This window comes from Oryctolagus cuniculus, chromosome 2 (genome assembly GCF_964237555.1).
Source record: "Oryctolagus cuniculus chromosome 2, mOryCun1.1, whole genome shotgun sequence".
NCBI classification, from domain to species: Eukaryota; Metazoa; Chordata; class Mammalia; order Lagomorpha; family Leporidae; genus Oryctolagus; species Oryctolagus cuniculus.
In genome coordinates this window covers 156,562,863-156,579,690 of record NC_091433.1, presented here as the reverse complement: position 1 = coordinate 156,579,690, position 16,828 = coordinate 156,562,863, and the positions used below count along the sequence as shown (strand labels likewise).

Below are 16,828 nucleotides of genomic sequence, written 5' to 3'. Positions count from 1 at the left end.
CCCAAATGCTTGGGCCCTGCACCCGCATGGGAGACCAGGAGAAACATCTGGCTCCTGGCTATGGATCAGCGTAGTGTGCCGGTTGCAGCGTGCTGGCCACAGCGGCCATTGGGGGGTGAACCAACGGAAAAAGGAAGACCTTTCTCTCTGTCTCTCTCTCACTGTCCACTCTGCCTGTCAAAAAAAATAAATAAATAAAATAAATCAAATACACTGGCAGAGCCCGGGATTGCTCCCAGTGTATAAGCCTTTGACCGTGAGTGGCCGTCATCACGAGCAGTGTGCTGTTGTTGAGGAGCAAGGAGTTTGTAGACTAACCTGAACTGGGGAATTGGTCAGGGTTTCCAGAAAAACTTGCGCTAACTTGCCCAGAAAAAGAATCTGGTGGAAAGACATGTGGCAGCTCACAGATGCAGTCAATGGGAAAATGGAGACCAAGGAGGCTGGACAAAGGCAGGCTTTGTAGATATGGGAAACCTCAGCCTGGTCAGCTCACTGCCCCTCACCTCTGTGCCATTGGCTCAGAAATTGCCAGAATGTTAGAATGGCCAACCCGTGGTGTCCACATGTTTCTGCAACTCACACTCTGAGCTGTGCCCCTGTCCATGACAAAAATCTCTTAAGGGGGAAATAAAAATAAAATAAAAGCAACCAGATGCAGCCACCATTCTGAAATTCCTAGGCTGAGTATTCAGCTGATATCCTATTTATCTTTCCTCATTCTGGTTTTGCTTTCTGGTTTTTGGTGTCACTATTGCTTATAACTGTGTTGCTTTCCTACAGTGACACTTGTACTGTAGTTAGTCTTGTTAAAAGGGGGGGGGGTATCCTAATCTATTTATATAACAGACCATATCTCCACTGCATGTGAGAGAGGAATAAGGAAACAGATTGTTTGAATGGCACAGTTTGGAAATTGCCCATGAAAGAGAATTGGATCTAATATTTGTCAGGCCTCTATGGTGCACCAGAAACTATTATAAACTGTCCCCTTGTCGTCTCATTTAAGCATTCACAGAAAGCCTTTGAAATGAGTATTTTGATCCCCATTTTACAGATCAGGAGGTTCCACTGATTAAATCACCATAGTCATGCATCGCTAACGAGAAGGCAGAGTCCAGGTAATCTACAGCACAGCTCTTTAAGACACACAGTCTCCTGCTTGGAATTGAGCATCCTAAGTGCCATCATTGAGTGTCCTTGTCTGGGAAAATATTCCCTAATCCTATGTCCTTGATTTTATAACCAGTCATCCAGGTATCCCACAGGCTGAGCACTACAAAACAAGATCGAGGAACCAATGAACTATCACGGCCGAGAAGTCAAAGCTAGAGAGCTAGACCCCTGAAGACCTTCTGGGCGGGCAATTACAGTGATCCTGAAGTGAGACCACCGGCGAGCGCCCAGGCAGTCAGCCTCTCCAGCCCTCCTCTGCCACCTCCATGAGGAGCAGGCACCGTGGCTGTGGGGCAAATACGGCCAATGTGGCCAACGTGAGTGTTTCCTACAGGGGCTCACAGCGTCCCAGGCCCTGTTTCTCCACCAGCCAGCCTGGGCACACACAGAGGCTATGGTTGAGTTTGCTGCACAAGGTTGAAATCTTGGTTCTCCACCCTGATGCTAGCTGTGGACTTCTGGGCCAGGTGATCAGCTTCTCTGGGCCTCAGTTTCTTTCTCTCTAAAATGGGAGTGGTGCCAATACCCATGGCAGAGAGGTGCTCACTACAGGAGAACGAGACGAACTTGTGCACTTGAGATGCACCAGTAAGTGCTCACCAGGTTCTGTCATTGAGTGTGGTGTCTTTGTGGCTCTCTCCTCGTGTAACATGTGGATGGAGGAAGACAAACCTTAAAATTCTAGCTCCTAAAAATCATCTCACAAAGGCCTAGCCTGTTGGAAGGTGCTCAGTACATATTTGTTCACTAATTCAAAGGAATCAAGACGTGGGGCAGGGTTAATCCCAGCCTAAATGCTCATTGCTCTTTCACTCGTCACTCTGTAGAATTCTTTTGCTGTATGAGTTGAGTTTCTCTTTCTGCATCAGACTGTAAGCTCCATGAGTATGTAGGGAGCTTCTTCCCATCGTGCCAGGAACAGTGACTACCATCAAGTAGTTGCCCTGTAAGTATCTGAATGCATGCACGATGGGTTTTATTTCCACGGAAAGGAACAAGCTGACTAGGAAGCTGTAGGCAGCTTGGGTTCTGGAACCCTCCCGAGCCCGGAGCTGACCATCTACCTCTCCCACTTGGAACCCAGGCCATCTTCAGGTCTTGCGCTGCAGGCTACCAGCCAGAAGCTGCCTATGCCTGTTCCTTGCCCTAGCACTCGTAGGGCCCAGGGCAGAGCTTTGCTGATTGGCAGCTGCTTAGTTTGATTTTGTAAGACTGGCTGGGGATTGCTGCCACTTGGATTTATGACTTTAATTGTTTTACAGTTTATACTTGTGCCCTGCAGTGATTTTCCATTAAATCAGAACATTTATGTTTTCAAAAAAAGAGCAGGTATGGTTGTGGGTGTATATCTTAATGGCGAATCTCTGGCAATAAAACCTACTTGACAATCATCAACAGATTAGGATATTAGCATTTGTTTAATTATCATCCATTAGGGACTGTTAGCACATGAAAAAATAGTGATTTCTTTCTAGCTTAAAATGACTGGTTTTGCTTTTTAAAAATTATTTGTTTGTTTATTTGTTTTTGTTTTATTTGAAAGGCAGAGAAACAGGGATAAAGAAAGAGATCTTCCATCTACTGGTTCACTCCCCCAATACCCACAACAGCCAGGCATAGGCCAGGCCGAAGGCAGGAGCCTGGATCTCCGTCTGGGTCTCCCACATAGGTGGCAGTGGCCCAACTACTTGAGCCATTAGCTGGTACCTCCAAGGGTGCAGATTATCAGGAAGCAGACCCAGGACCTGAGCCAGGCAGTCTGATGTGGGAGGCGGGCATCCCAGACCAAGTCTTCACTACTGCACCAAATGCGTGCTCCTACATTTTGTTTTTGTATTCTTTTACGGTTTCAATAGTTATTGTTTTGGTTGGTGTTGATTCCATTTCTATTCTCAAAAACTACTGGATTGATAAAAATAAATTTCAAAATTGGAAAGAAACCAGCACCACTAAGTATAATCATTTTCAGATAAACTTACTGATTTTATGGACACTGTATGCACATGTATTATACTACACATACACATGGATTATATTAAACATGTAAAAGTACTTATACTGAATATTTGTGACATGTTAATTATACTTTATCACCTATATACTTTAAACATATATATAAGGCAACACATAACTCCCAACATCTTTTTATATGCAGGGTCCTCAAGAAATTTATGAAAATGCATATAATAAACTGCATATATTTCAGAAATTTTTTGCACCAAGTATGCATCTTTCAATTCCATTTTTCACAGTTTCTGAAGGACCCCTGCATATGGTATATATCAATCATAAAATATACACCATGTTGTATAGGTGCTTTATTTCATCCATATCTCTTATTACCCATAATAAAATACAGTCCTGCACGTCTTAATGACATTTCACTGAGCAACAGAGCACACAGACGACAATGGCCCCATCAGATGGTATCACCGAGCAGCGTCATAGCTGTCTCCGGCTGGATGAGTGCATTCTGTGAGCTTTACTCGGCTACAGTCTCCTATAATTCATCTCTCAGAGCACGTCCTTAACATTAAGTGATCCCTGAGTTACATAACATGATTAATGTATGTGACGGAGAAACAGAGAAAGAGAGACTGAGAGTTACTGTTGCCTGGGCTCATTCTCAAGCCACATAACCACCTTATTACATGTATGTTTCATTTTACATATAAAACCAACATGTCTCTCAGCATCTCTCTCCTATTTATCTATATTACATTAGTCATTATATACTTTATTCTACATTATGTATACACTTTGTTATGTGTGTCAAGACATGAAATTACAAAAAATGAGTTCTAGATCTACCTGGCTTTTCTTTGTGATTCCTGACTCAATCTGCTAAGGAGAATGAGGGTTCCCGCTCAGCTATGGCAGACCAATGGGTTTCATAATGTGGGAACACAGAAGCAGAACCACAGAAACAAGTGGAAGGCCGCGTACTTACTTTTGTCTAAGGGTGAAAGCAGAAGGAACTTCCTTGTCATGCCAGCTAACATGGCCAGCTTGGAGACTGGTCTGTTCTCATTCTCTTCTGATTTCTGGAAAGATCTGATAAACCACTTTGCTTCTGCTTGGACATATGGGACGTCGGCATGACCAACTCCATCTTGGTCTGGTCTGTCGGGCAGAATGTAGGTGCTTAGTCCAAACCGATGGCCCCCTGTGTGTGTATGTAATAAAGGGAGCAGTATGACTAGCCCAGGATAGAGATGCAGCTGGACAGAGCTAGTGAGAGTTCCATGCTGGGCACACTCTCACAGCATGTGCTAGCCATGGCCTTCATGTTCAGTGAAGTTCGTCTTTGCCACAACACTTTGCTTAAATGAATCCATCACAATTCCTTTATTTCAGAACAGAGTATCTGGAGGACTTTCCTGTCACAGATCTGAACCCGCAGCAAGTCCCACGTTCCTGTTTGATTGTGTCAGAGCCCTTGCTTTCTGGCTGGAAAATGTCCCTTTCGCAGCCGTTGACACTGTTTCCACCTAATCGGCCGAGTCGTTGGCCTCCTGACTTAGCCCCCATGCCAGCTTCATAAACACAGGGACTCTACACGGGGGGATGGCTGCTTGTTGTGGGCTCTCAGGGTAGCTCAAAGCCAGTAAAACTGTACGCGTTGAATGTGAAGGTCTGCTGAAGTCGGGGTGTGCACCCCCACATCTGCAGTGCACTTCTGTGACCTGCACAGTAACTGCGGGTGACTCGGCTTACAATGTGAGTGTCACTTGTCCCCAAAGCAGAGGTGGAGTGACCTTTTGTAAGTACCTCTCCACCACTGAACACGACTTACTGATACTTCATCCTTGGCTGGGGCCAAAAAACAGCCTGCTCCTGATGGGAGGAGCAATGCACTGGGAGGCAGCTTGGGTCTTAGCTAAAAGATACCAGGAACAAGGTCTGCTCCCAAAATCGCCCTCCAATGAAAAGGAAGCATTGACCCAGGGGAGACTCGGAGGCAGGACTGAGGCAGCGGGGACCTGAGGAGCTAAATCTCTATCCCCTGCCACCAGGATCGGAGAGGTATGCCGAAGCTGCTGCCCCTCTGCCACCTCCACGGACCCTCTGGCCTTCTGGACAGTCCACGCAGGCTCCCCGGAAGAGGAAGTCTCCACCTTAGTTCACTGACCTTGGACAGACCTGACGTAGTTTGCAGGGCCTATAGGCTGGGCGGAAGAGGGTTGTTTTTAAGGAGGAGGACGTAAAGACATCCCAGGAGCAAGCGGATGAGGGCTGGCAGGGCAGCCAGAAGCACCGGGCCTGGTGGAACGGAGGGAGAGAAAGCAGTCAGGAACATGGAGCCGGTCTTGGGCCAGGCACTGGCCAGGGGGGAGGTGAAGCTGCTGGACGTTCCCCGGCAGAAAGCCTGGCAGCTGGAGGAGACCAGGGCGCACGGTGCTCCCATGCGCAAGGTCGTGTCTCCCAGGGTCACTTGCGGAACTGTTGCTTTTTCCCACCCATTGGCAGGGTGGAAGTTCACAGTTCTTGCCTTTACTAAAGCCGATCGCTGGGCCAACTCGGGTACCTGATACCCCATGGGACTGCAAAGTCTTTTCTTGAAAATACAACTACTCATACGTATCACTAGTTCTTCATGACAGTTTGCAGTGCATAGCAGGGAAAATAATAAATATAAATAAGGGCGAGTGACTCTGCCTGGGCTCTGACCTAGGAAACATGAGCGCTCTTCGCTCCCTGCTCACCAGGCCTGGCTGGAGAGCACCCTCTGCCTGGGTGCTTGGATGCCGGGGCCTCCCAAGGCTCTCCACCTGTCTTTCTGGTGCATGTCCTGGCCCCTCCATGTCGGTCCTGCTCACAAACCAGTTCGAACTTTCTTCTCTTGCCACACCCTCATCACATGTGCGTGCACATGCGCACACGCACACACACACAATTATTTTTGCCAACCCAAGCCTTCACAGGTAATCCCCCCATCAGCGTGTCCAATTGGAGGCCTCCGGGTTCTGCAGACCTGCTGGGTCGCCCCTGTGTTCACTGCCGAATGTGGAGCTCACCGGTTCATCGTAGATACTCAGTAGTGCTCTTCCCAAGGGCACCAGGGGCTTCCTGTAGCTCTCCACCAGCTCTCCCTGATGAAGAGGAGGTATCTTCTTGGCCTACCTTGTCCCCCCAGGCCTGTGCCTGCTCCTCACCCACTAACATGTGTCCTGCTAAGGCCTGTTCAGAGATTTATAACATCATCTGTGGGCCATACAAAATTATCAACTTAAAAAGCCTACGGCCAGCGCCGCAGCTCAACAGGCTAATCCTCTGCCTGTGGCGCCGGCACCCCGGGCTCTAGTCCTGGTTGGGGTGCTGGATTCTGTCCCGGTTGCCCCTCTTCCTGTCCAGCTCTCTGCTGTGGCCCAGGAAGGCAGTGGAGGATGGCCCAAGTCCTTGGGCTCTGCACCCCATGGGAGACCAGGAGGAAGCACCTGGCTCCTGGCTTTGGATCAGCACGGTGCACCGGTCGCAGCGCGCCGGCTGCAGCAGCCATTGAGGGGTGAACCAATGGAAAAGGAAGACCTTTCTCTCTGTCTCTCCCTCTCACTGTCCACTCTGCCTGTCCAAAAAAAAAAAGAAAAGAAAAAGAAAAAAAGAAAAGAAAATTAAGCCTACTATAGATGTATTGAATTTTGAATCATGCTTTGCTGTTGCCTTGGCAGGACCACTGCTTATACGGCCCACGGGCCAGAGAGTCCCCACTGCTGCAGGTATATGCCCATCCACACCTGTGTGGGCACAAGCACAGTCCTGTCCCTTCCTCACACACATATGTACGTAGCGTATGCATGCACGCGCGCACACACACACGCACAAACACACACACACACACTCTTCTGATCGGCTGAACAGCCCCACGTGGTCTGAAAGCAAATGCCTTCTGTGGCCAAATTAAACAAATAGAAATGTAAGAGTTCGTTTTTAAGAATAATAAAATCTGTTTTCTCTCCCCCCAGAGGTCACTCTGTTTTCAGCCCCCTGGCCTTGCCCCTGAGGTCTCTGATAGCCTCCAAGTAACTTGGGTGACCCCCGCTTTGCAGGGCGACGTGCTTCCCCAACATCCCCCCAGCGTGTGTGGAGCGGCATGTGAGTTTGCTCACTCGCTCTCCAGGCTGGGCTGACCTGCCAAGGGCCGACCACTCTCTGAGCACGTGGCTCCCTGTGTGGCTGGACCTGGAAGGTGGCCCCGTGCTGGTCTTGGCAGCTGATGGTCTTGGAGAAAGGATCTTGAAGAGTGGTCTCCTGGCCTTCCCGGCCCTGAGCTAGGTTCTGCTGTCCACTTGCGTGAAGCACCCCGCATACCCCACCCCACCTCCACCCCCAAAAGGTTATTCTTGGTCTTTCAGCTGCAGTGGCCCTTTCTGGGACGACACGGTGCTGGCTGGACTTTGAGCTGAAAATTCTTGGGCCCAAAAAAGGCGAGACCAGCAGCTGTGGCCTTCTAAGGGCAGTGATGATGCACTGTTTGTCTTTCTGACGTGGAACTCACCATCCCAAGTGCTCTGGATGTCTGTCCATCCGTCCCTTTGGACCCTGGACCCCTCCCGTGAGGTCCTGACGATTGTGTCTTCTTTCTCTTCAATCCTTAGCACCAAAACAGGCTCTGAGTAAATATTGTAGAATGATTACTTAGTAGAGCCGAGCAGACAATACTTGTATTCCCAGTTGCAATGATGCCATTAACTAGACGGTCATGAACGGGACTTACGGGAGGCCCTGCCCAGCATTTCATTCTGACAGCCAGTGAACACTGAGTACCAGGCACTTTGCAGGGCCCTGGGGACCATGCTGTGAACATGGAGACGCTGCCCTTGTTCTCATGGAGTTCATGTGAGGGAAACCAATAATAGCCAAGGGAATAAATGAGCAAAATAATGGACATTGTGAACACTGCTTTGAAGGAAGTGACCAAGGCGCTGGGGCTGAGATTAAAGGGTTGGGGCAGGCAATGGTGGGGCTGCTTTGGGTAGGGCGGCCTGGAAAGGCATCTTTGAGAAGGCAGAAATGTCAATGGCTAGGAGTCTATTGTGTGTGCTTCTTTCTTTCTTTCTTTCTTTTTTTTTTTTTAAGATTTATTTATATATTTGAAAGGCAGACTTAGGGAGAGACAGAGAGAGAGAAAGATCTGTTTCACTCCCCAAATGGATGCAATGACTGGGACTGGGCTGGACCAGGCCAAAGCCAGGAGCCAGGAGTGGCAGGGGCCCAAGCATTTGGACCATCTTCCACTGCTTTTTCAGGTGCATTAACTTGGAGCTGGATCCAAAGTGCAGCAGCCTGGACTTGCACTGGCACTCACATAGGATGCCAGCATCGTAGGAGCAGCTTAACCCTCTGTTTCATGATGCCAGCCTCTTGGCCTTGATTTTAATAGTTTTCAATTAAAATTGTTTTCATAGACCTTTATGTTATCTGGAAATGTATGTTTAGGCCATCTGATTGCCTGTGGCCACATTCCATGAATTCACCTCCTCTCTGATGTCTTCAAGCATTTCAACAACAGATGGCATCAGGCCTTGTGAGCAGGGATTTTGGACACCCTGCCCTTGTGGAGTGGTCCTTTGTGAAAGACACTCATGGTGGAGCCAGCACCGGGACTTCAGGACAGGAGACAGGAGGCATCTGAAGACCCCCGGGCTTCCAATCTGAACTGTGAGAGGCTGTGGTTGAGAGGTGAAGCTGGAGGGCCAGGCTGAAGGAGACCACAAAGGATGTCTCGTGCCATGCTAGGCACCATGTCCCTGGGGTGCCACGGAAGAATGTGAGTGGGAGGAGAGCATTGTCTGGCTCCTGTGTTGTCTAAGAAGACACGCTGGCCAAGGCTTACTCCTTGTTTGGTGTGCCACAGCCAGGATTGCAAGTGCAAGCGCATGGGCTCCAAGTACCCCCACTCTCCAAGATCTTAGATTGGAAGTGTCCTCAGGGGTTGATTCATCTGGCCATCTTCTCTCACGGTTGAGGGTGAAGAAAAGCAGCCATTTCCCTGGCTCCAAGTTGGCCACATCCTTGGCTCTGGCCGATTCACTGAACCCTAGTGAAGAGCAGGTTGATTTGGCGGCCTGGAGAGTGATGGAGGATTCGGTTTGAGTGTCATGATCGTCCCGTGCTGGGGACACAATCAATGCCTGGATCCTATCAGCAGGATCAGGATCTATCCAGCAATATTAAGATAAGATTGTGCCTTTATTACTGGATTTCTTAAAAAAAGTAATCGGACACTCATGCGATCAGATAAGTTATTCTGCAGTAATTCCAAGTCTTAATGCCCAGGTACAGCCGCAGGCTGTTTATTTTGGCCGTCACCCAGGATGCTGTTTGACTGCTGCAGTTTCCAGCTGTGGCTGCAGCGGCTGAGAGCGTGCACCCTCCAGACAAGGGGCCCTCTGCCCGGCCAGCAGAGCCTCGCTAGCTTATCAGTCCCATCTCCTAAGCGTGCAGAGACTCAGAAACAAACCACCATCGCCCCGGCGGCAGCAGCTGTGTCTTGCAGCCCACGGAAGAGCAGGAGTGTGCACGTGATTTTTCCTTTTCTTCTCGAGAAACATCAGCAAGTGGTTGCGAGCAAAGAAGTGAGGTCAGCCAGGACCAGCTCTCACTCCCCCATCGCCTGGGTGTCCCGGGCCAGATGAATAACCCCTCACAGCTTTTCTCCCTCCAGAAAAGGGGACGACAGTCCCACCAGATTCATAGAGCATTTGTGGGGATTAAAGGAAACATTGAATATCAGAGACTTTACACTGAGTCCAGCTCACAAAAGCATTTGGAGATTTTTTTTAAAGTTTTTTTATAGTTATTATTTGAAGTTTTTTTATAGTTATTATTTTCTTCCTAAATGATTGAATGTTCCTATGAGAAGACTTGGAAGAGATTTCCCTTGCAGGCTGGCCCGGGATAGAGTCTTGCCATAGACCCTCAGGTATCAGCACTGTGGTGGGCAATTTGAAGGTCACTCCTGTTGACTCTGGAACCAAGGAGGCCTTTGGTTTTGAGGCACAGGTGATGGGTTGGCCTCCCCGTTTGGCCTCAGGTGGCCTCTGAGATGGGAGGTGTTGGGAGAGGAGGGTGCCGCCCGCATCACGCAGGGCATCATGGCTGCCTCCTGAGCATGTTACACTGACAGAGGTGTGTGGTAACATCTGCCAGGAGAGCTTCTCTTCCCATCTGATTAACCGCAGTCATTCACGCTGTTTGTTCAAAAAACAAGCAGAGTTTCTTCATGACTCCCCCCCCCCGGGGCCTAACTCTGTTAACCCAAATCCTTGGCGTCCTCATCTCTTATCTTCACGTACATGGCCCTAGGCCCTGAGCTCTGAGGGCGTTACAAGCTGAGTGCTGGGCGGTGGGTACAGGGGCAGCAGGGTCTCTTGGGGACAGTTTTCAAGTCAAGAGGGTATATGTATTTCCCCCATTCTTTCTGATATGTTACGGGGGCCTTGCATGCCAATCCTTTGCTAAAAGTCGTGTGGCTCACCAAGGTAGAACTTTCTGGCCCTTGGAATCTACCACCACATTGGGAAAGTCCCAGTGGGAAAGGGTGAATTCAGATGAGACAGCTGAGCAGCACATAGGGCCAAGAGGATTCCACAGAGGCCCAAGTGCAGGTCCCAGGCCGCCTCACCGGCCTCTGCCTAACCAGGCTGCTCCCCACTCCCACCCAGCCCCGAGTCTTGGGATTGAGATATCTACCACCCAGAGCAGTTGTGGGGAGTGAGGGCAACCCTGTTTGTGGCCCCAGGTTGGAGATCTGGGGTCCTGAGGGCTGTGCTAAATGTCTGGAAGCTGTCGCCCTGGTCCTGGTTACGCACACCTGTGCAGCTCCACCCTGTCCCTACCTATGCCCTCATCCTTGCTTTCTTCCCTCAGGAACTTCGTGTCCCTGTACACCGTGTCATTTCCCAGTCCCCCAGGGAAAGGAATCCATGATTTCCTCACTGGGCTGCAAGAAGTTACAGTGTCTGTGTGTCTATCTCTCATCATCTCATCATTTGTCGGTCTCTCCCATACTTTAAAGTTGCACATGCTTCATAGTTTGCATTCCACAGGAGCTATCTCAGTGACTTGGACGTAATAAGAACTCATACGCATTTTTTCAAAAATAAACGAGCTGTTAGGAATTCAGGGACTTGTCCCAGCAGGGGATATGTATTTTAAGAAGTGATAGCCAGAGACTCCTGGAGAAGACAGAGAATTTCTGGGGGCGCTGCCATGTATCAGGCACATCATGTGAGATCAAGGCTGTCTTCTCCCCATGGAACAGATAAGAAGACTGAGTCTCGAGGATACTTTTGGTGGAGCCAGATGTCATCCAGTTAGCAAGTGGCAGAGTTAGCATGCAGATTCAGAACTACTTCATTTCCTTTCTGCATGAGAGAGAGAGAGAGGGTGGGGGACCCCAGATCACAACAACTAGGCATTGGCAACTCGTGACTTGTAAACCACTTTACAAAGAACCAGATGCAAACACAGCTGCTCCTGGGAGGCAGTGCTTAAAAGTCAAAATATGCATCTCAGATTATTCTAGACACACTGCTTGAGACAGCAACAGCCGGCTCACTGTCACTGCCTTGGCTAAAATCCCAACTGGACCTCCCACAGGTCTCATGCGGCAGACACTGCATTACTGAGACGTAGGCTTCTTCAGACCCTCATTCTCCCTCCGTGTGGACCACTTCCTCCCCCACTTCACAGAAAACTCATTTCAGGGGTCTTGGTCTGTACCCGCGAGGCCGCCTCCCTGTCCCCACTCCCACAGTTGGCCTTAGAAGTCAAACATTTTCGTTTCCCCTGAAACTACTCGGTCTTCTTTTTTGCCCCTCACATAGAATGCTTTTAAGTGTATTGTTTGGGGCATTTCCTTTCTGAATGCCCTTTGATTTCCTGGAAGAGACCTGCGCTCCTACCCAGGCGAGCCTTGGTTTTACCATCCAGCCTCTAACTCTGTCGGTCCCTGTTGGTGGCCTCTGTGGGCTCCTGCTGGCCACAGAGCCTTCTTTTCCCAGCCTGGAGGAATCTGGGTCCATGCATGAAATAGAGACTTCCAATCCTTGTGTCTTCCATGCCTTAATTAAAAGGTGGTCACCAGCAGTCACCTGGGGTCAGCCCCATGCTGCCTCTTTACTGTTGTGGAGGTACAAGGGTCCCCAAGCAGGATTTAGTCCAAGCTCCTGTCTCAGCATAAGAGATGAAATTGAAGCAGAGACTTGCTGACACAACTGGAGAAGGGTACTAACAGCATCTAACACATAGAGACCGGGGATGACACCACACATGAAATGCACAGGACAGCCCCCTTCGACCCTCCAATACACCACACACATGCACAGGGCGGGGCAGTTATCCCGCTGCCCCAATGTGTCAGGGTTGAGAAACCACACGCTGGAAAGGCCTGCTTTTCTCCTCCCATATCCTATTTGGCCCTCTGGCACATGATGGAGGAAAGCTGGTTCCATGGAAGTCTTTGGGCTGGTGGAGAACACAGTGAGATAGCCATCAATGCAGGTGCAAGTGACAAGGCCGAGGATAGGGGAAGTGACAGATGTGGCCGTCCTGAGGTCAGAGCAGTCGGATGCTTAGGGTCCCGGAGATTCCGTGTCATTGTTCCAGAGGTGCTACTCGCCACTGTCCAAGAGAAGTGAGCGAGAAGCAAGAAGTCTGAGAAGGAGATAATGTGGAAAATCCAGAGAATCATCTGGAAAACTCTTTGCTGTCAATCAAGAGACTCAGTAGAGTGACAAGGTACAGAATGACAAGCAGAAACCAATAGCTGGCATGCACGAGGGCACTTCAAAAAGTTCGTGGAAAATGGCATTAAGTCGATTCTGGCTCAAAAAAGTTGAAATCCACGCATAGCTTTTTCATCATATGCATTTTCCCTGAACTTTGTGAAGCCACCTCAGGCATATGCAACCAGATAGATCTCATGGGAGAAAGGACCTCATTTACAGAAGGAATTTAAACTATAAAATAATAGCATGGATTATCTAGAAGAGGATTCAGTCACAACTCATCCCTAAACTCTAAACAACAGTGCTTTAAATAAGATCTAAGTTTCTGTCTTTTTCATCTGAAAGTTACCTGGGGGTGGGTGGTGCCGTGAGGGTTCCTAGGGGTTGATTCTTATCTTTCGGGTGGAAGGTAGCTATTAGGACTCCAGGCATTATATCCTTATCCAGGCAACAGGTAGAGGAAGGCAAGCCAAGGAAGAGAAAGGCTGTGCCTTCCACACTAGGATCGGCTAAAAGTCAGTCACTTAACCATATGCAGCCCCAAGGCAGATTTTCATTCCAGTTTATAGCAGCGAGGCAATGTGTGTGTGGTTGGAAAAGAAAAAAATAATGCTTACTGAGAAAGAAAGTGAAAATGAATATAGGGACAAACAGCAGTGTGCCATAAAGTAAAACTAGAAGTGTTCAAATCTATGTGAGAAGACCTTAAAACATCTCTAAAGGAGACAGATAAGACTTGAGAAAGCAGAAAGACAAACAACATTATTGGGTAGGAACACTCAACATTGTAAAAATATCAGTCCTTCCCAAGTTAATTTATAACTTTGAGCATTTTTCCAATAAAAATATCACCAGAATTTTTTTTTAGCTAAACAAATAATTCTAAAGTTCATATGCAAAGATACATAAGCAAGAATAGGCAGGAAATTTTGAAAAAGAATATGGGCCAACACTCCTGGGTCTAAGGACAGATTATAAACCTGCAATAATTAAATGAGTGTAGTTAAAAAAATTATAGAATAGAGAGTACAGAAATACCCAAGTGCTTATGGAGGTTCAGTGCCCTTATTTGATAAAGGCGGCATTTCAGTCAGTGGGGGAAAGATGATCCATGGGACAACCCCGGGGCTATCCAGAAACAAGCAAAGTCAGACAGAAACCTCACCTCTTTCATTAGAACAGATTCTAAATGCATCAGAGACTTCATGTTTATACAATGAAAGCATAAAAGTACTTGGAGTGATCTTAGGCAAATGCTTTTACAATTTTGAAATGAATAGAGCCTTTTCAATGAAGATATAAAATGTACCTCCCCCCAAAAAAAACCCACAAAACATCAGTTCAGCTACATAAAAATTAATAGCAACATGACAAAACCACCATAACCAGTGTCAAAAGCCCAGCACTACTGGGGAAAGTATCTGCTCTTCTTATCCCACATAAATTAGTTTCCTAATATGTAAAAAGCTCCTACAAATCAACAACACAACAATAAAAATGAGAAGCTATCTTTTTTAAAAAAAAAGTACATATGCCTTTTAAATATAGGGGGAAGGTGCTCAAACTTATAGAAAAACTGAAGAATATAGTGAGGCACTGTTCTTTCCCCAATCAGACTACCAAAACTTGATAACATACCATGTCGGCAAGAATATGCAGAAGCAAACACTGTCATAAATTGCTGATGGAAGTGTAAATTGTTCAACCCCTAAGGCAGGTTGACAGCCTCCACCAAAAATTAACATTCTTAGAGTATCTGATTCAGAAATGTTTCTTGGAAATGTGCACAGTTACCGTGATGCACGTGCACAATGCCTCAGTGCACGGGTGTTCCCAGAGGCACTGTCCATGATTGCATAATATGGGCAGCATCCTAAATGTCCCCCAGGAAACGTGGTGGAGTTTTATACAGCCATAAACAAGTATCAGGAGGGTTTTGATGTGCCAAGACAGAAAAATTTGAGTGTGGATCAAGGGGAGAGGGAAGGCCTCAAAGAGGGGAAATAATCATCCACTCACATTCTCTTATGTGTGTTCAAGGGGCTACACAGGAAGGAGGTGTTGTAGCCTTGACAGAGTGCTGGTGCTGTCGTCAGCTGGGCCACGTGGGTCTTGGCAAGGCACCTTGGTTACCGGGGCCTGAAGGGTGTTTGAGTCAGCTGCCCCACACCTCAGCCTCGTGGTGCTGCAACCATTGGCAGGTGGGCAGGCCGAGTGCCCAGCTTCCTGAGTTTCTGCGTGAAGGCAGTGAATGCCGCCATATTGAACACGCACTGCCCTCACACACAGCGTCTCATTAGCCCTCCGAGGAGGGCTGTGTCGTCTCAGTTTGGCAGAGAAGACAAGGTGACTTTACCAGGGCCGAGCCACAGTGGTGATGAGAATCCAAGCCTTGTCTCCCTGCTCCCCCGCCCCAGCCGGAGCTGCACCGCTCAGCCGTGTTGGGCTCACTGCCCTCTCTATAGCTTGTGAGCGTTTGCTGAGGACAGCACATTTTACGTGCTTGCTCTTCTCTCAAGGAGCCCCAGCTGTAAGCGGAAACAGGGTCATGGATACGAGGCAGGCGGGTCCGAAAGTGCTTCCTGCCTCACCTTTGCACCCAGGCCTGGGTCCCTGGTGATGACTGGAGTTCAAGTGCACACGCCAGCAGGCTTGTGAGCACAGCCCCTCCTGCTCTCTGTGTGCAGCGGAGTGGGCCTTCTTTGCAAGACCTCTCAGCCCAGAGCAGCTGCCGAGGAGGCCCAGCGCGGGGCACTCCATCTGAACAGCCTAAGTTCTTCTATGGGGCCAGGCTTGAGGGCTCCGTGCTTGGTGACTCTTACCTGGAACCCCGTTAGACAGAACTATGTGATTCCTGGGCACAAGAGAGCTGAGCTGGTTGAGGCCAGCCCAACGGCCCAGCCATGACTTGCTGCACATGACCAGACTGCGGCCAGTGTCTGCCTTCCTACCCTCAGGCCCTTCCCCGCCACTCAGCCTGCCTGCGCCTACAAGTCTGGTCTTGCCGATGCTGCAGGCTCGTGCAGGCAGGGCTGCCATTGCTCTCATCACGAATGCCCAGCCCCTCTCCCTGGCATTCTAGTGTCTCCCAAGTTGGTTTCAGCACACCTGGCTTGCCTTCTCTTTACGGGGGCTCACGGCTCCAGCCTCCTCACTACCTTGTACATCAGCTGTGCTGCCTTGCCCTCTTTCCTACCCTCTCCCTTCATGAGCCACCCAAATCTTACCTTCTGCCCACACTTCCCTTGAAGGTCACTGTCTCCTGGAAGCACTCAGCACCTGCACCAGCTTGCTGGGGAACACAGCAGCTTGCACAATCATGCAGTCATGCCCCATAAGGTAGCACCTCGTTTCCAGGTGGTTTTGTCCAATGCACTGCTGATACTAAGGGTCGGCCTGGTCCTCCCAGAAGATCCCAGGGCTAACTCAGAGGATGGTAGGTAAGCTGCTGCTTTCTCTCACAGCAGGGTTTAAAATAGGGATTTCAGCACATAGCAGGGTCTTGGTGCATTGCAATTTTAATCTATGAAACCACAGCAGTCTGGATATATTCTTGGGCTCAACAGAATCTCCTCCCTACAACTGAGGGGAGCAGAGGCACCTTGGAGGTTGAGCATCACAAGAGAGAACCCCTGGTCTAAGACTGGTTTGGGGCAGGTCAAGCCTCCTCCAGGACTCCTGTCTCTGGAGCATTCCCTGGGGTGAGCACGACTGTTCAATGCGAGAAGACCATACTGGGGAGAGTGAAGCGTTCACCATGTGGCCCTGGGCTGTCTTTCAGGGATTTGAAACTGGACAACATCCTTCTGGATGCTGAAGGGCACTGCAAGCTGGCCGACTTCGGGATGTGCAAGGAAGGGATTCTCAATGGTGTGACCACCACCACCTTCTGTGGCACCCCTGACTACATAGCTCCGGAG

At 49.0% G+C, this 16,828-nt stretch overlaps 1 protein-coding gene, 1 long non-coding RNA gene and 1 pseudogene across 4 annotated transcripts in view; 1 reads left to right on the top strand and 2 right to left on the bottom strand.

Annotated features, from left to right (window-relative positions):
• LOC138848631 (small ribosomal subunit protein eS8 pseudogene) overlaps window positions 1-4,133 on the bottom strand; it is a 13,304-nt pseudogene extending 9,171 nt beyond the window's left edge.
• The window catches only part of LOC138848632 (uncharacterized), a 33,133-nt gene extending 16,435 nt beyond the window's left edge, over window positions 1-16,698 (bottom strand). The window contains exon 1 of the long non-coding RNA XR_011386659.1: window positions 4,127-16,698. This is a non-coding gene — a long non-coding RNA (uncharacterized lncRNA). The remainder of the gene's footprint in view (window positions 1-4,126) is intronic.
• Window positions 1-16,828, top strand: part of PRKCE (protein kinase C epsilon) — a 502,363-nt gene that overhangs the window by 454,406 nt on the left and 31,129 nt on the right. For all 3 annotated transcript variants that reach the window (XM_070067858.1, NM_001082274.1, XM_051828578.2), the window contains 1 exon segment: window positions 16,690-16,828. In XM_070067858.1, the coding sequence (XP_069923959.1) occupies window positions 16,690-16,828 (139 nt within the window).